The 19,206-nt window shown below is 33.4% G+C and overlaps 1 protein-coding gene across 1 annotated transcript; it reads left to right on the plus strand.

Annotated features, from left to right (window-relative positions):
* Nucleotides 1-972: 972 nt before the first annotated feature.
* Nucleotides 973-3,321, plus strand: LOC121215467 (B3 domain-containing protein Os03g0120900). Its single transcript, XM_041090020.1, has one exon. It carries the CDS (start codon nt 1,599-1,601, stop codon nt 2,793-2,795), a length of 1,197 nt encoding a protein of 398 aa, XP_040945954.1. The 5' UTR covers nt 973-1,598; the 3' UTR covers nt 2,796-3,321.
* The last annotated feature ends 15,885 nt before the right edge of the window (nt 3,322-19,206 follow it).

Here is a 19,206-nt window from a genome sequence, read left to right on the forward strand (position 1 = left end):
TAATAGAAAAACCAATTTGAGTCCCTCCGAATGTCGTGTTCGTGTCCTAACTTGGTGGGTTATCTGTAAAAATAGAGAAAAAATGGAGTGAGCTATGAAGCTCGGTGTGAGTTCAATCACAAGAATATCAGTGTAAACAGTCGATAACCAAACAGTTACACGTGATGTATCACGTGCACCTTGTTATAACGTATACAAATTAATTTACTCATGTTTTAGTAAAGTGAACAAAATACAACCTATCTCTTAATACAAAATGCAGCGCTTGAACTTTTACTCAAAATTTTGGACACTTAAAATGTGATTGAAGTTAAATTAGTGTGTTTACTTTTGAGGTTTTGGTGATAAGGAATTGATTGGTTGTAAGATTTAGATAGGGTTTGAAGAACAGACAAAAAAAAAGCCAATTATAAAAGGCGTGGCTAAATTGAATGGGTCCATTTGAGACTGCATGCGCTGCCTGCACCAATTCCGTGGGAAATAAGAAATCCTTTCTTTTTCTTTTTTATTTTAATTTATTTTTCCTTTTATTTTTGTTTAATTCCATATACCTTTGAGGGACTAAATATTGACTGAAGATGATAAATATCGTTTTCCATCTGGGTGGCCACCATAGCATAGTGGCCTGTACGGACCTCATTCAAAGAGCTTTTTTTTTTTTTCAAGTCAAAACCCTAACCCCCCCCCCCCAGTTCCAGTTACATAGTAATAGTTACATCACCATTTCAATTATGAAAATATTTATATGAATTTGATAAAAAAATGTGTAAGAATAAAGATAGAAAAGAGTAATATACACAACAGCTGGCTTTATATAATATATAGTTTTAATCCTACAAATAAAATTACTAAAATAATATGCATAGCACCCGGGATTATGACAGTGACAAGCTCACATGAGCCCCAACCAGTAATACATGGGGTCCCTACGTATAAACTTATTACTTAAACATGTTCTCTCCCTTTCAATCTCTCTAACAAGGAAAACCCAGAGTAAAAAAAAAAAAAAAAAAGAAGGCTTAATTAAGCCTCAATAACATAAATTAGAAAGGTAGCTGGAGAGGTTCGAGGGAGGTTCATCAGCTTCTTCCCCCTGGATATATATAAAAAATAAAGTTAAAGCCTCTTTTTCTCTTTTTCTTTTTCTTGCGATAGTTTATCTCTTGTTTCAAGGTCAACAACTAGATGAAGTTGGAAGAAGGATGTGTGTGATATTTTTGTGCTCCAAGTCTTGTTTTCGTGTTTGGCTGTTGGATCATCTCGTTGGTCAAAGAAGGAATCACTGACTTTCTTCTCATTGTAGGGAGAGAGAGAGGAAATTGTTTTAGCTTAAGCTAAAAGACTTGTTTCTCTCCTGAATAGTCGTTCAACCCTAGGAAAATTAAAGTTCTACTAGTAAATTATAACAAGTAGCAACATGGCATAGTTCCCGGTGTTCTTCCTTTTGTCTGTCTGTTTGTTTTTTTCTAATCTCAACTAGTTCGATTAGTCCCCACTTTTTTTTCTTTTTTTTTTACTTTGTTTTTAGGTTTTGTTTGGTTGATACTTGATTCTTCATCTTCCTCATCTTTATTGTGTCTAGATCTCGAAGGAAAGTCATGGATTTTGGGTTTAATGAGGAAGGTAATAAGTTTCCTTTTTCATACTCTTCATCATCTTCTTCTCCTTCATCTTCTTCTTCTCAGCATAAAACCCAGATGGCTCCTCCTCTTAGCAACACTCGATGGGAGGCACAGGCTCATCAGATTCACGACGGTCACCACCGTCAAATGAGTCCCAACTGGTTGAACAACAGGTACGAACCTGAAGAAGATAACGAAGCAGCAACTGCAACTGCAAGTACTGAAGCTGATTCAACCCTTAGTGCAAGTGCTGCCAACATCGAGAAAGAACACTTGTTCGACAAAGTAGTTACCCCAAGCGATGTAGGGAAACTGAACAGACTTGTTATCCCAAAACAACACGCCGAGAAGCATTTCCCCTTGGATTCTTCCACCAATGAGAAAGGCCTTTTGTTGAATTTCGAGGACAGGAATGGGAAGCCGTGGAGGTTCAGGTACTCTTATTGGAACAGCAGCCAAAGCTATGTTATGACCAAAGGTTGGAGCCGTTTCGTCAAGGATAAGAAACTTGATGCCGGCGATATAGTTTCTTTCCAGAGAGGGGTCGGCGAGTTGGGGAAACACCGTCTTTTTATCGATTGGAGGAGGAGACCTGATGGACCAGACCCAGTTTCTTTCCATCCCCATACGCACCACTTGTCTTTGCACCGTTCAAATACCCCATGGAGCCCGTTACTAATGCGGCCACCACCAACAGCAAGAGATCGCTTTCAATTGTCACAGATAAACCCTCTGAATCGGAACAGCTACTACGGTGGTTTTCCAACTGGAAACAATGTGGTGAATCCAGGAGGTACAATGGGATCGGTATTGTTTTTTAGATCAGCAGCAGCCCCAACGATGGAGTGGCAGCAGCAGCCAGGTGGAGTGGTAGAGCCAATCGTGTTTGATTCGGTGCCGGTGGTCCAAGGCACGGGTGCAGCAGCAGCCAAGAGGTTAAGGCTTTTCGGGGTTAACATGGAATGCCCCATACCGGAGTCGCATAACCCTGATATGTTATCTACAACTACAATACCAAATACTACAATGGCATCGCAAAATCCACAACTTTCTTCATCATCCCAACATCCTCTTCAATTAAGGCTCTACAATGGCACCCCAGTACTACCCCCTATTGACTTTCTTAGTGCCAACAAAGGGAAGGCTTCCTTGTCATTGGATTTTGATATATAACACCAGGAAAAGTTTATCAATTCCCCACCGTAAAACACCCTACATTCTGCAAAGGCTACCTGCTAATCCACTTTTTTCTTCAATTTATCAGTTCTTAATTCTTATGAGGGAGAAGACCCGGCTGTGGAAACATGCAAATGCTGATATATGATCATAGCCTTTCCTATACTAAAAAAATAAATAAAAAAGGGAGGAAGGGAACCAAAATCCCAGATTTCAAGGTGGTTGGTTTACAGCTTAATTAGTACACAACTGAAGTCAAGGTTTGGGTGTCTGTGAAGATTTTAGTTAGAAATGAGATGATTTGAACTTGTCTATAAAAAAACACAAGTATTATACATAGATAGTTAAATTAGACATAGATCAATGAAGCCCCGGATTTCATGTTTGGTCTCTCTGTAGGGCTTTGGTCTCTCAATGTATCCCCCCCCCCCCATTGTGGTTCCACTGAAAATTATCTTTATTTCCCATAGCTTCGTAACCAGTGACATTTATTATGCTTGTAAAAATTCTTTAATTTTCTTTCTCTCTCTCTCTCTCTCTCTCACACTCCACTGTGGTTTAGTTAATAACTACCTTTTTGCTGGCTCCTCAGTAAATGAGCAGAGAGTGTGTTAGCCATCTGATGTAAATCCAAATTGCTCTCTTTCTTGGGTTTTTTTTACCTTGCTAGGTTGTTCAGTTTCTCTTGTCGCTGCTTCATTGGACACAGCATGCAGCTGGTGCAGTCAAATTTGCAGGGCTTTTTATAAGGTATAGGATTTTTCTCACTTCATATATATATATCAAACCCCTTATGCATTGAATGAACTCATCCTCCTGTTCTTATTAGCGTGCACTGCATGTTTACTTTTTTCTTTTAGAAGAATTTGTCTGCAGTAATTTCCACCTTTTGCTTTCATTGCATAGTTTGCATAGTGGTCAAGTAGTCAAGAGATATCAAACATGGTGGAGCTTTTACCATGTGCTTATGTTCTGATACTTATCATCATTGTTTTTTCATCAATACTTAGATTGTCTCAGCTTAAGTAGAAGAGCAGGATCACCTTTTATCTTTCTTTTTTTTTGGTTTAAAAAAAGTCCCCCCCCCCCCCCAAAAAAAAAAAAGTAATGGCCACCGAACATTACCACAATCTCATTTTATATGATTGTAAAAGAAATATATCAGATTAGACTGCAACTTGTCACATTAGTCGTAATAATTGATTGAAACTATTAATGACGTCTTCACCACAGTTTCCCTAGTTTGTTACCTATCTTAGACCCAACCCAAGGCCAATATTAGTGACAAAAAAAAATACCCTTTTTCAGGAGACAGAAGAAACTTCATCTTTTATATATTGCAAAGTTCATCATCAGTTCAATTTCCTTCATATATATTGAATGGTAGCTGAACCTGTCTAGGGTTAGGCTGATTTTAGTTCTTTGGAGTATGCATGCTGTTCCCACCTTCTCAACATCAGGACCCTAGATTAAACATATCAACTTTTGCCCCCATCATATATTTTGTTTAACCCTGAGGACTGACTTTGATCAGTTTCATTTGCTTCATGTTTTCTTGTCGTATGCTATACTATGATGGTTAATTAGCCTAGCACATGCATTTGGATGTTTATGAATAAACTAGTCAGGACTAAGTTATTATATTTGGTCTGTAAACATGAGGAACTTGTGCTCTTAAAATTTTCCATTTGTGGAGTGAGAGAGAGAGAGAGCAAGAAAACATGAAGCAAAAAAGAAGTAATGAATGCTTCTTAAAAAAACCATAATAGCTGCATTTTTTTGAACCTTAATTAGGTTAAGGTTAAAAGAACATGAAACAGTATTATGGTTCTAAAAAACATGAAGCGTAAAAGAAGTAATCATTGCTTCTCAAAAACCATTATACTGTAACACCATTTTCTTTTGGAATCAAGGTATGTTGGAAACCTTTTACTATTAATAAAAATTATTTCCTTTTGGATTTGTGATTATCCTCTTAATAGAAGTTTGAACCCTAATTCTTCCTTGAAAGTACCTAATGCTTGTCACTAATGCTTATTTCTACGTATAATTCCTTCCCTGAGAAAAAACACATGCCCATGATATGCATATAAACTGGATGAGTAATTAATTATATTTTTAACTATATATATAGTATGTGTTTTTTGTTGCTTTGAAAAATGCTTAAATTAACTATATATGTTATGATCACTAAAAATATACGACAGCAAATTGGATAAAGCATTCTGTCGTTTGTTCCCCCCCCCCTATTTTGTGATGAGTTAATTGGAGCGAGGATAAAATAAATTGTTTACATGTTAAAGAGAATAGAATTTGGAGGAGATTTAATATTATTATTATATTAGAACGAAGACAACATGATAGGTTTGTTATGCCAGCTCGTGATATCCATTGTCCTACATTCCGCATGTGCTATTTTTCTCATTTTCATACCAATTCCTTGTATTTTGGATGTCCACTTAAAATTTTACAAAATTTATGGTTGAGTCTTATATTAAAAAGATTTTGATGTCATATTTATTACAAAAAATTGATTCAATTAATGTTATAAATCATCAATATTAAAAAAATACAAACAACGTTTATATGCATAGATTTCCCCCAAAAAATTATAATCAATGTTAGTAAAAGTTATTTATATTTATAAAGAAATAGCAATTAGATTGCGAGTGTAGAAATGTAGATGGCGCCTTGTATATTTAGGAAATCACTGAAATTATTGTGTTCTACCAAATTATTAGTTGAGAGGTACCAAACATAAGCAAAATGACTATTCTATAAGAATTACAAAAAGAATATAATTCTCACCTATTTTGGATAATTAATCCATCCTTTCTCATTCTCACTTTCCACTCATATATAGTATAAAACCAGAATTAGATTTGAAAATTGAAGCATTAATTATATGCCTAATCCACTTTTAATAATGATATACACAAAGGTACAGTGAAACATGTCCAAATATTCTCAAAAAAATGAAACCTAAAAAGTTTTTATGAATAAAAAGTACAACTGGTTCAGTAAATGTAATTATATTAAAAATAAATTTAGAATAAAACTCAAGTCCTTTTGGTCAAAACTTAAAATATCTTCAACTCGTATAACAGTCTAATAAAAAAAAGAGTGGAATTCAAAAATATCATCAATTATGGATAGGGATGGATGATAGTCTCATAGATACAGTATCTTCAATTATGGATTTCAGGGGGCAAATACCCATACAAACTGTTCAATACCATCAACTTCATGTGAATAGAATCTACTGTGATCATGGACTGTGTTTCCTGCCAACATGGTTTCCCTTCCCATATATCTTTCAAGCTTCTTTTTTTTCCTTTCCTGAAATGACCCTTTAACCCCTTCCAGTACTTGCAGTCTCCCCAGCCTTCTGGGATTTGGGGATTTTCAACTTTTCGTTTCTGCACTCACTCAGTTGCCCTTTTTTTCCTGTAAGACGACTGCAGTCAGTCATTTGATAGGTGGTGATGTAAAATTGTACCAGCTTGTATATATGAACAAAAAGGAAGCACATAAACGACAATGGAAAGATGGCAGGCTAAGAGAGTGAGAAAGAGTGCATTGTAATGCAATGCCGTGCATGGCACCAAGTTTCCCCACACTACTATTCAAACATAGTTGTAGAATTAAGGGTTAAAAAGAAGAGATGAGAGTTTGGGTTTTTAAAAAAAAAATATTTTTCATATTCACATTTACATTTATGTTAATTAGTGGGTAATAAAATAAATATTGAGTGACATGCAAATCCAAAAACTTTGGAGGGAGAGAGAGAGAGAGAGGAGGCGTGCAAACAACATGGACCACGTTTAGCTTTGATAATTTCTTTTCCTTCTTTGGATTTAATCTCATTACGTTCCCGTGATACCCTTCACTATCCATTTCCTGTATAAGATGATTATTATTATTATTATCATCTCACATTTATGGCTTGAATTATTCAAACATCAACATTAAATGTGTAATCTTTTAATAATACATTGCACCAAAACATCTTACTGAACTTTAAATATTTAATTATATCAATTAAATCCTTTCATTATTAAAGCCATTAATTTAATTGTTAAATTATATATTAGATTTTATACTACATAATCTAAAGCAATTAATAATACTAAATGAATATTGTAAAGATCTTGGTTTTGATGTTACCAAAGCTTTTACAAATGCTTTATCATTCACACCGTCTTTTTTTAATTACTTTAGTTTTTACCTTTAAAAGTTATATCGGAACGTTTTATTTAAAAAATTTATTTTAAATTTAGCTACATAAGATTTGACGTGTCATTTAACGATTTTAATAATAGAATGACCTAATTTATATAATATGAGGATGTAATTAAAATGTCTTAAAACTTGAGGGCCAATTTAAAATGAGGTACTAATTTGAAGATGTTTAGTACAATTAATTTTTTTTAAAATTAAATACATATAAAAATATTTTTTAATATCTCTTTACCCCCTACACCTTAATTATTAAAAAAAAAATCAACTTTCATGTATGCTGAAAACTTTTAATTTCATCACATTAATCATTAAATTATTGTTATTATTAACAAATTGGTAAAAACACTCTTCGACCCCTTTCAATTTCAATATTAAGTAATTTAATCTTTCTCAAAAAAAAATTGAAGTAATTTAGTCCTTGTCAATTTTGAAAGTGAGAAATTAAGGACAATTAATCAAAACATTAATATTTTTTGTCAATTTTATATAATTTTGATTGATATAAAAACAAATTAAGCCCTTGATGTTTATATATTATGTAAAAACATTGATAAAATGTGGAAGTGTTACGGGCTAAATTTGTTAAATCAAGATCAAATTGATAGAATGTGTAAACTTTGAGGATTAAATTTGTTATTATATATAAAAAATGTACTGTAAAAAATGAACGTTGATAATGGCAATGTAGAACGATCGCAAAGCAAAAAGAAAGAAAAAATAAGAACACACAGATTTTATGTGGAAACGCTTTCAGGGAAAAACCACAGGCAGAGGAAAAAAAATTCACTAATGTTGAAATAAGAATGATATAAGAGGAGTTTGGTCTATTTCTATTTATAGGTTGAAAAACTTTATTCTAATCGATGTCAAATAGAAGGAGAGAGGTTCTATACGGGTTCTACTTGCACAATTAATATCAAATAGAAGAAGTGTACTTCTCGACGAATTCCGCTTATGCACCTTGTACCGTATCGCGAGGGTCGGGTCGCCCTCACAGATCTCCTTATTTTATCACTGTATTTTATTTCTTTAACATGAACTTAAGTCACAAACTTTAACATGTATAATTGATGAAAAAGATTACCGTTTCGAACCTAACATGGATTAAATTACTATAATTAAAAAATATATATTTACAAATTAAGTCATTTATGCTACTTCTATTAAAAAAATTGAGTCGTGTACACCGAAGTAAACACAAAATCCAAGCCAAACTTGAGTTGATTTGACATTAAATGAACATAATTTGTTTCAACAGCTGGCCATAATATACCAAGTCCAAGTAGGCATGGAGAACAAAACGGAATTTGAACGGGATATTAAAATAAAATTAAGTAACAACTATCCACGTTTACTTCCAACATGTTATGCGTGAATTTTGAGAACTTTCCAATGAGCTACATTTTCCTTTGTAAAAATAAATAATAACATGATCTAAATTACCATAGCAATGACGTTGTTGTGGGAAAACTTTTCCCATGGTGAAAAACTAAAGAGGAAGCAAAAGAGAAAAGAGAAAGTGAAGCGAATAGGCACGCTTCCCTTGCTTTTCCCTTAACATTCCATATTCCATGCGTCTTGTAAAGTAGATTTTATTATCTGCCTATTCTCATCCAAAATATCAATCATTTCACGGCTCTAATTAACTCAATCCTCTCCTCCATGGAATGATGGGTGGAATTTGATTACTTAATGAATTTTATTTAATGATTTAATCTTTTGTGTAGACAGAGCATTAACAATGACAGTGCAAAAGGGTGGCAGCTGATCCCATAAAACCACTGCAACTATAGTGAAATATAGAGATGGAGTTTGACAGCAACAACTCATTGGGTCCACAACAGCCGTAAAGACTAAAGGGACAACTCCAATATATTCTTATATATTTTTATGCATAGGGCTAGTAAATGTGTATATATATTTACAGAACATAAGCAAAAGGGAAGAGGTGGGGCTAACTGCAGGTTTCTGACATACCTGGGGATGTCATAGGGGCTCAGTGTTTTTTTCTCTTTCTTTTGTCCTTCACTTGGCTCTCCCTCAATTAATGCCGGCTACCCAGAAAGCTAAGGGATCACTTCCTTTGTATATGTGTATGTCTATTCCACCTGCTATCTTCCTTTTCTTGTGTCTTTTCCTTTTACAACTTTACTTTGTCTTCACTCTTCACTCACCCTCCTCCTGCAATTTTTTTTCCCCTTTTGCCATGTGACTGGCAAATGGCAATAGCATCTTCTAACTTGTTCTTGTTCTTCTTCTTGTAATGCAATAATGATGAGATGGGGATGGACCATTTTTTTTTGTTCTTGTGAGAGGAAAAGAGAGAAACTGCTTGCACTGGGGGTATTCGGTTGTGTGTTGGCACAGTGAGTTAGGGGTCCCCTACTTGGATGAGTAGTTACTTTTTAGCCTTGGTTTTGGTTTTTTGCATGGGCTGTCCTTGTACTTCCCAACTGGGTATTCAAAACCTTAGCTTTTTGTGGTACCACTGTAGTAAATGAGAGATAAATGATCTTTCTTCACAGTAACCATTCTTTGTTTGTTTTTCAAGGTTTTTCCACATGAAGCTTTTTTATTTTAAATACGTTTGTCAGACGATATAAGACAAAAATAATGAGTGTGGGCTATGTGCAAATGGATAGGTGTATACATCCCCATGAAGCTACGAGCTTAATGGGCTGATACGAATATAAAAAAGTGAACTTGCAGGGCTTCAAGTGATTAGGGGGTTTGTTCTCAATAACCCTGTTCGTTATGGAACAGAAGGCTTAAAACCCACCACCCCAAACATTTTCTTTGATGCATTGGGTTAGGTTGCTGGACCGCAGCCTTATTTTCTCAAGGCCCTCAAATTTTATAGAAAAAGTCATTTTAGCCCTCTATTTATTTTTTCGTTTTTTTAATTCTAAATTGTTTTATCAAATCACTCTAAAATAAATAAAAAAATTAACGTATTTTAATTTTATTGGCGTGAAATACACGTGGATGACATGTCAGTATTTAATTAATTTATTTATGATTTTTATACTTTTTAAATAATTTTATTGATTTTTAATTTTTAAAAAATAATTTTTTGAATTTTTAAAATTTTAATTAAATGTTGATATGACATACATGTGGATTGCCACATGTATGTCACATCAACAAAGTTAAAAAAAGTTAACATTTTCATCCATTTTGAGGTGATTTGATAAAAACACAAATTTAAAGGCTAAAAAAGATAAAAGAAAAACTTAATTAAGAACTAAAATGACTTTTTCTATAAAGTTGGAGGACTAAAGAAGTCATTATTCCTTCTCTCTTATAATTATAGCCAGTTTGATATTAGTTGAATATTGTGATGCTTCAATTGATGCCTATGGCTAGTTTCAAAGATGAACAAGGCTGGTTTGGATTTGTCGACTTCGGGGATGTTTTTGGAGGATGCACAATTTTTCAAGAAATATTTCGTTAGTGCCTGCCAACCTAAGTGGTAACCAAGTGATTCACTGCTTAGTTTCGGAATTGATTGCAATGAATCCTTTTATTTTCAACTTATTATCCTACTAGAAACTTACGTCTCAATACAATGAAATTTAATAATCCTTCAACTCAAACATGAAATTGGTGGAGAATTATGATCAAGTAACACTCTATACTTCACCTAGAAGACGATCGAATGCATACTACCATAGTGGTGTTCGGAATAACCTCAAACAAAATTGAAATTATAAAATTTGTTTGCATATTTGTATAAATTTGAATTAAGTGAAAAACGAGCCTTAGAACGATATTCGGGGCCCAAAATATTAAAAACAAGGGACAAGTACTAATACCTAGCCTATTTGTAATGATACATGTAGCAAATATTCGAAACAGTTTTGGCTCCACGATCTGTGTATTGGTACCAAGGGCGAATCCAAAATTTTTTTTAGCAAGGGCCAAAATTTAATTATAATATTTTCATAGATCAAAATATAAGTTTATTATGCATTAATTTATAATTTTATCATTTTTGAAGGGACTAACCATATATTTTTCCATTTTTAGAGGGCTAAAGTATAATTTTACTATATATTAATTAACAATTTCTTTATTTATAAGAGGACTATATTGAAAAATTTTAATTTTAAGGGGTCAAAGTACAATTTCACTATATATTAATTTATAAATTCTCTATTTATAAGAGGATTGAATTGAAATTTTTATTTTTGAGGGGCCAAGGTGTAACACCCCTCGTCCGACCCGATTATCGGGTCCGAACTGCAAGAATAACCATTCAACTATCCAACCTTTGGTATATGCAATTTTATATCAACCATGCATTCTCAAAACATATCATTTACCCATTCAATCATTCATTCATCTACACGTTTAGGAGTAAAGTAATCCAATGAACTTGGCTTGAACTAGCCATACATACACTAAACTATGCACCATATGTAACATTCAACTTACCCTTTTTAATTTATCAACCAATCTAGTTATTTCAAATAGTCCAATTTTCAAACCTTAACATGCCAAATCATTCAAGAGCAAGATTATCACTTTCATAGTATCAACATGACTAAAATATGCATCAGTAAGTTATATATATCATGCCAAACATTCAAACTCAATCATCACCACATTTACCATTTAGCTATTAGCTCTAAAATACCAAATTAAACACTAAAGAGCCTTTACATACATGCCACAACCTTTAAACCAAAATAAACATATAACTACCAATTCGATGATAGTGTGAGCTTCGTGCTGATCCAGCTTGGAGAGTTTCGCAAGGTGACGATCTACAATGGAGGGAAACAACTAAGGTAAGCATTAAGAATGCTTAGTAAGTTCTAATGAAAAATACTACACTTACCTTAATGTTATGCAAGTATAAATGCAACCTTAGTTTGGCATATTGTTGGCTAGAACATAGCACTCAAAACACAATCAAGATGAGAAAATAACAATATCCATAATCATTAGATGTTACATGTAATCTAAGCATACTAATTTTCATTGCGGAGCTTGGCATTCTTATTCGGCGAAAGTACTTCATCAAAAAATATTCAACCAACTCTTGCCATGTGGTTACAAAATCTGAAGGTAAGGATTCAATATGCTCGTGCTCTATCTCTCAAAGAGTATGAAAACAATTTCAATCTCAAGGCATCGTTTGTAAAATATAGAGTTATTTTTTTACTTTTAAGCTTATATTTCAATCAATATAAAAGTGGTTTAGAATACTTTTGTAGTAGTTTTAGTTATGTTTATGTTAAGTAGTTAACATTTGAAGTTTTTATTTTAAGAATGTATTTATTCCAAATAAGACACTGAAAATGTGAAATTTTATTCATAAAGGTGGCTAATAGAACATTAGAAATGTGGAGAAAAGAAGATGTTGAATTTTGACTCTGAAGCCCCAATACTGCAACGCTTGACTGGAATAGATTGGAGACCTCACATTTAAAGAGCTTCATATCAGTTTTTGGGCTTAACCCATCTCTTAATCAAGTGTTGATGATGACCAAGAATCAAAAGGAATATGGTTACCATCTTTTGGGGGATATAAATACCTCATTTTCAGAACAAATTGGGGGGGGAGAGCCAATTGGTGAATAGAAGAACATCGTTTTTCTGAAGAAAGCAAGCTAGAAAAGAAAAAGATAAGAAAAGGAAGAAAGAGAAGAATGACTTGAGGAGAACCACCTTATTCGGCTCAAAATCTTTCACCTTTCTTTTAGAATTGTGTTTCTTTTCTTTTTGTTACTTGAACCATGGTTGATTATTTCTTAATCGTTTTTACTTTGCTAAGGATGCTTGATGCAATATGGGGTTTATTCATTCAAGTGTTATTCATGTTTAATGATCGTTGTTGCTTGATCACATTAGTGGGTAATTGAGTTAATTGCTAATTCTGAAAAGGTTGTGATTAAGGATGTAAAACTTAAATGGTGAATTTTTAATTTTTTTAATTTTAAATTTGTAATGATATAGACATATATTGTTACCGTGCATAATCTTGTAAGAATGGTGCTTACAATTGTATTCTTGACATTAAATTAGCATAGACATACGCTAAATTAATTAAAGGATTGAACATAGTGACTTCGAGAAAAGCTTATAAACTGTTGATTTCGGGTTAATAAGTTGTTATATTGTTGCAACATTGCCACCAATAGTTGCATATTAGGGGGAATTAATTATTCTAGCTTACCATTTCATTATTGACAATTTGTGTTAATGTTTCTAAATTGCTTTGAATATTTTTCTTGCATTCAATCAAAATTTGTATTTTCTTCCCAAGTTGTCATTTGTTAATTTTGTAATTTATGTTTTAAAATCAGTTCCTATGGAGACAATAACTCTAGTATTCACTACTATATTACTTACTAACGATTGTGTACACTTGCATATAATAAGAAAATTCATGATAAGTTTCCTTTACACACTTAGACTTTCACATTTGTACCATGTACTATTTCATTATAACCAAATATCTCATAACAATTCATTTCGACCCATACTAGCCATATATGCCAAATTTACTAATGTTCTAAATTTGTTCACACATACACACACACATAAGGTATCTAATACAATTCCACACATAACTTAGAATAAAATAGTAAGTTCCATATTAATTGACCTTATCAAAAAAATGAATATAAAAATTCAATACTACAAGAATTAAAGAGCAGTTATTTTTATTATTAAGAAAAAAAAATTGTTAGAGTTTGTGTAACCCGAATCTCGTCACTTGTTGAAGAAATAAATAAAGTGGCAAAATAAACTAGACTCCAGCCCCACAATATGAACCATGCCGTGCAAGTAGAATCCATATAAAACTACACTTCTTCTATTTGAAATTGATTAAAACAGGATTTTTCAACCTTTAAATAGGTGTAGTTGAAACTCTTCTTGTATCATTTGTTTTTCAACATTAGTGAATTTCTTCTCCTCTGCTCGTGGTTTTTCCCTGAAAGGCTTTCTACGTAAAATTTGTGTATTCTTATGTTTCTTATTTTGCAATCATTCTATTGTCATTATCGACGTCTATTATTACAGAGGAACCGATGTTAGTGTTTATATTTACAAAGAGAGAGCAGAGTGAAAATAAAATTAAACAAAGGCAATTAGTGTACATCTTCACCAAAAATAACTTTTTATGTTTTAATACTATTAATTCCTTAATTAAAGTTTCAATAAAATTAATCCTTAGTTAATGCTGATAAATAAATCTAATCACTTTAATTATTATTTCAATTTTAAATTTTTATATCACATCTCATAACTTTTATTTTATCTATTTAGTTTTTCAATTCACTTGAATTACAAAATTTATGTCCTAAATATAAAATTAAAAAACTTACAAATTTTTTTAAATATATTTTTTAAATATTTTCAATTCTAGTTTCAATTTTCAACTTGCTTAAGTTACAAAATTTTTAAATATTTTAAAGCTACTTTGTATATTCAATATCAATTTTAGTTTTAAATTTTTGAAGGTACAAATACTTATTCATTTGTTTGTTGCATAAATTAGCTGGTGGTGGGGAAGTTAAAATACTTATCCTTTATATAAATACTTTATATATTCAATATCCTTTAATTTAATATTTCTCTTGTAACCTCCCCAATGCAGCCTAGACGTTAGACTCGAATTCGGGAGATTATATTGGCCACTAAAATGACTAATAGCAATCAAAGTTTAAAAACAATCAATTTAAAACATTTGTTTATCTTAGAAGAAACTTTAGCCTATTTAAGTATAACGCATGAGATTGAAAACTTAGTTAATTTTTTTGATTTATTTACTTCTCAATACTTATTTATAAATTAGTAGCGAAAAAGTGATAATTGACTTTAGTTTTAGTTAAGTGAAATCAGAATAGGTTGAGCTAAATTAAATCTTAATCCATGTTTCATTGTCCTAAGTTCAAATTAAATATCATGCATGCTTAACTAAACCCAAAATAGAAGTTTCATGCCATAATTCAAATAAAGCAATACAGTTCTCCAAATAACTGAAATTTCAAATAGAAAATCTTAAAATACTTCTTAATATAAGTTGATTCTAGTTGAGCCATCCATATGCCGAGTTCGCTTCCTAACCTGGGGGGTTATCTGTAAAGATGGAAATAAAAGTGGAGTGAGCTATAAAGCTTAGTGGAAGTTCAATCACAAGAAAACTAGTGCAAATAATAGGAAAAAAATACAGAATATTAATTCATAGAATAAATCACAATTAATTAGCAATATAGAATATCGGTAATTCAAATCAATTAATCAACATAACTTCTCCGTGTTCATAGCCATGTGCATGTCTTATGAATACAATGCAATATCAATTCATCAGAATAGGTCCTACCCAACTCCATTACGCTCCATAGTAGGAGTTTCCTAGAACTTTTCTACCTTTATACCACATTATGGATGAACCACTAACGTTGTAGATGATCTGTTAGTACGGTGTGGATAAACCACTAATAATAAAAATGATGGATGAATCATTGAGTTTATTTTTTAATAAAACAATTTTTTTACAAAAAAAAGCCAGTAGGTTGTCGATGCACAACACATTTGCAATTTAAAGCTACTAATACGGTGTGGGTAAACCATTAATCAGTGCAAATAAAAGCTTCTAATATGGTGTAGATAAACCACTGAACTGTAACACCCATATCCTGTTCTGTTATTAGAATAGGGTTATGGAGTGTTACCATACAAGTTGAAACATTTCATTTCAATTAACATTCAATCATAAAAATAATTTCATAAATTCAGATAAGATTCAACATGAAACAAGTTAAACATTTATGGGCCTTAAATTATGCCTTTGATGCCCTAAAAATAAGTTACGAACATTCAGAGATCAAATCGAAACAAATCAAAATATTCAGGGAAAAATTAAAAAAATTCAAAACAAGGGTCACACGACCATGTGACACTACCAGGCCATGTGGTGTAGGGACGTGGCCGTGTGGCCAGTTGTATCCTAAACCGTGTATCATTCAAAATGAATCCACACGGTTATGTTGTAGGTCGTGTGGTAGCCCGTGTAATAATCGAAATACCCTCATATGGATACTACACTTAAACACGCTCAGGGCACACACTCGTGTGTGACACACAACCGCGTGTATCCAAAATTGACCAAAAACATGCTCTTTTTTTCTCCATATGCATACATACCTAAACATACTCAAGCATACGATCAAACAGGTCATTTGACACCTTCAATATCAATCTACTCATGTAATATAATCAATCATAAGCCTAACCAATATGTCATAATAAACACCTCAATATTTCATTACAATTCACTTTCATATTTTCATATACAAAGCACAACTAACACATCAAAATCTTACATCTATATCATTTCATATCATTAGTCATCATAGTGTCATTGTAGTTCATTCTTGATCAACAAATTCTACGTAAGTAAAACATGCATACCTACATAGGTTATCCAAACACAAAAACACAAGTTAAAGGCATAATTTGCACAAACCAAGTATTTATGCACCATATCTAAAAGGAGTGCTATTACATGCAATATATACCAAACCAAAATCTAAGTCTACCAAAAATTCCCAGATAGTGTGATTCTTAGAGCTGATTTGATCTCCCGATCCACAAAACGTATCTACAAGAAATAAAACAAATAATATGAGTAAGCTTTCATAAAGTTTAGTAAGTTCATCGATTGAACGGTAAAGCTTACCGAATCAACATAATAATAATTCAACTAAAAGATTAATAAATAGATTTCCTATCAATGAGATTATTATCAAAATTCCTATCAATCACAACTCCCAACAGGTGAGTAATGCTCAAACATTAGTTCAAATCAATTTTTCACATTTCAATAACATTCGCTTTTCTTACTATCATAATGCATAATCTTTTTAATATATAATAATACAATATTTACCACTTTTACACATATATACTATTACAAAATGCTTACCATTTCACACATCAAATTTAGATCCTCATTTGTTTCCATCCGATGAATACTATAAAGATGATTGAAACCTCGGTACACGTTTCCTATTGTGCCATAGTCCAACTATGGTCTTACATATGCATTTCTATAGCCCTTCATGGTCTTACATTCATAGTTCCATAACCCAGTTATGGTCTTATCATCAGAATATCATAGCCCAGCTATAGTCTTACATATAAACACTGTCATGGTCCAACCAGGGTCTTACGTCCATAGTGCTTGTAACACCTTAAAGTTTGCATATTTGTTTCTATGTATTTATGACACAATTGTGTATCTGCTTCAATGGTTAAGTGCTCTGGGTGTATGTGTGAGGTCTTAAGTTCAAGCCTTGTCCTGGGAAAATTTTTGTATTTTTTTGAACAAAGCCCTATCGCTAGTCAGTAGGCTTATAAATAAATGTTGGTAAAGTATGTCAGAATGGGCCTATTGGTCTGGTGGTTAGGTGAAGTGTTAAGTGACTGGAGGTTTGAGGTTCGAATCTCTGCGCGATTAAGAGGATTTATTTTTACTGTTTGAGCCATATGAGTGTTGTAGTTTCACCGAAATTCTGGGTATTTGAGGACTGTGGGGATGTTGTGGCTGATTTTTAGGAGGATAATGGGGGGTTTTCGGTAGTTGTAGGATTGGTGGAGGAAAATAAGGAATTTGAGGTGTAGTGGGAAGTGGACGGTTTGTGAAATGATAGTAGGAGAGTTTTTAGAAGCGAATTAGGAGAGGTTGGGGATTATCCAAATCTGATTTCATTTCTTTTTGCTATTTCAAAAAACCCCAAAGTGTTCCTCTTTCTTCTAACGGCTATTCTACCTTCTCCTTGCCGAAATTTTGGTTTTTCTTTTACCACTCTCCCTTTCGTTCTCTCTATTCATATAGTTCTTCAGCGTGACATTGAGTCTTGCGCACACGGTAAGTCCAATTTTGATTTTGGCTTTTGTTTCTCTCAACTTTCGGTCGACTATTCTTAGTTCTTTGGTGCTGATTTTTGCTATTCAACTTTCTACTGATTGTTTTTCCCTCTCTGTCTTTTCTTCTTTTTGTTGTTTGCAGCCAAAATTCTCCACATACTGTCGTTTCTCCTCCTTTACTCTTGAGTGCGTTTTGTTCTTTTTTGTGCCAACGTTAGCCACTCGTGCGGTAAGTGGTAAATTGTTAACATTGTTTTGATTGAGTAATTTTTAGTAAACTAACTATGGGGTTCTGGTGGCAGCATACCATGTGGATTGAGGTCCCTTTGTACTATTTCTTAGCAAGTCGATTGGAAACCTTGCAGTAAGTGTTCATTGCTTTTTAGATGAGTCCGTTGGTTTAGGGATTTGTTGTTTAATCGTAAAGAAGGATTGATTATGGTGTTGGATTGGTCAATTAAAGGTATTCAAGTGCTCAGGAAGGCTTAGGTATCGAAAAAACTACAGTTGTGTAACCATAAAACTGTAAATGGAAAACGGCGAAAAGCTGAAAAGTGAGGCTGTTGACGCCACACGGGCGCATGACCGTCCGTGTAGTAGGTCGTGTGATCGAACACGGGTGTGTGATCGACGAGGCTGATCACGTGCGATACTCGGGCTAGACCGAATTGGGCCATGTGGGCCACACGGGTGTGTGGGCCCACACGGGTGAACCACATGGGCGTGAAAGATTTTTGGGCCAGGCCATGTGATCTACACGACCAAGGCCAATTTAGGTCATGTGGGCCACACAGGCGTGTGGACCCACACGGGCGAACATCATGGGCTTGTAGGTTCATTTTCACTATTTTATTTCTAAGGTTGCATGGGTCTCCCGAGTCAACTGTGGACCTACTGTAGGGTCGGTAAGCTTACCTAGACTCCTAATTGACTGAAATGACTGTATGACTAATATGATTAAGTATGATGATGACCCATTGATTTGATACTGTATGCCCAGTTTACATGCATGATATTATGTATAGCATGTTATATTTGTATATTGCATTGCATTGGGTTGGGGATTATAATGTTTAGAGGAAGTGTACTGAAAGGCTTCGAGTCTAATTTACTAGCAGCTCAGCTGCAAACTACTGTCTAGTGCCGCATCCAATACTTTTTGGAGTGTAGGGATGGATGAGTTGATTATATCCACACATGGAGTGTAGGGTTGGACGGAGTTAGAGTGTAGAGGCTGGCTGGGTAGGAATTGATACTGCATAACTGTTACTGTAGTGAA

The sequence above is a fragment of the Gossypium hirsutum genome, chromosome D03 (assembly GCF_007990345.1).
Source record: "Gossypium hirsutum isolate 1008001.06 chromosome D03, Gossypium_hirsutum_v2.1, whole genome shotgun sequence".
Classification (NCBI taxonomy): Eukaryota; Viridiplantae; Streptophyta; class Magnoliopsida; order Malvales; family Malvaceae; genus Gossypium; species Gossypium hirsutum.

Bases quoted from the DNA above. Each gene is read 5' to 3' on its own strand.
- LOC121215467 (XM_041090020.1), top strand. From the start codon at position 1,599: ATGGATTTTGGGTTTAATGAGGAAGGTAATAAGTTTCCTTTTTCATAC.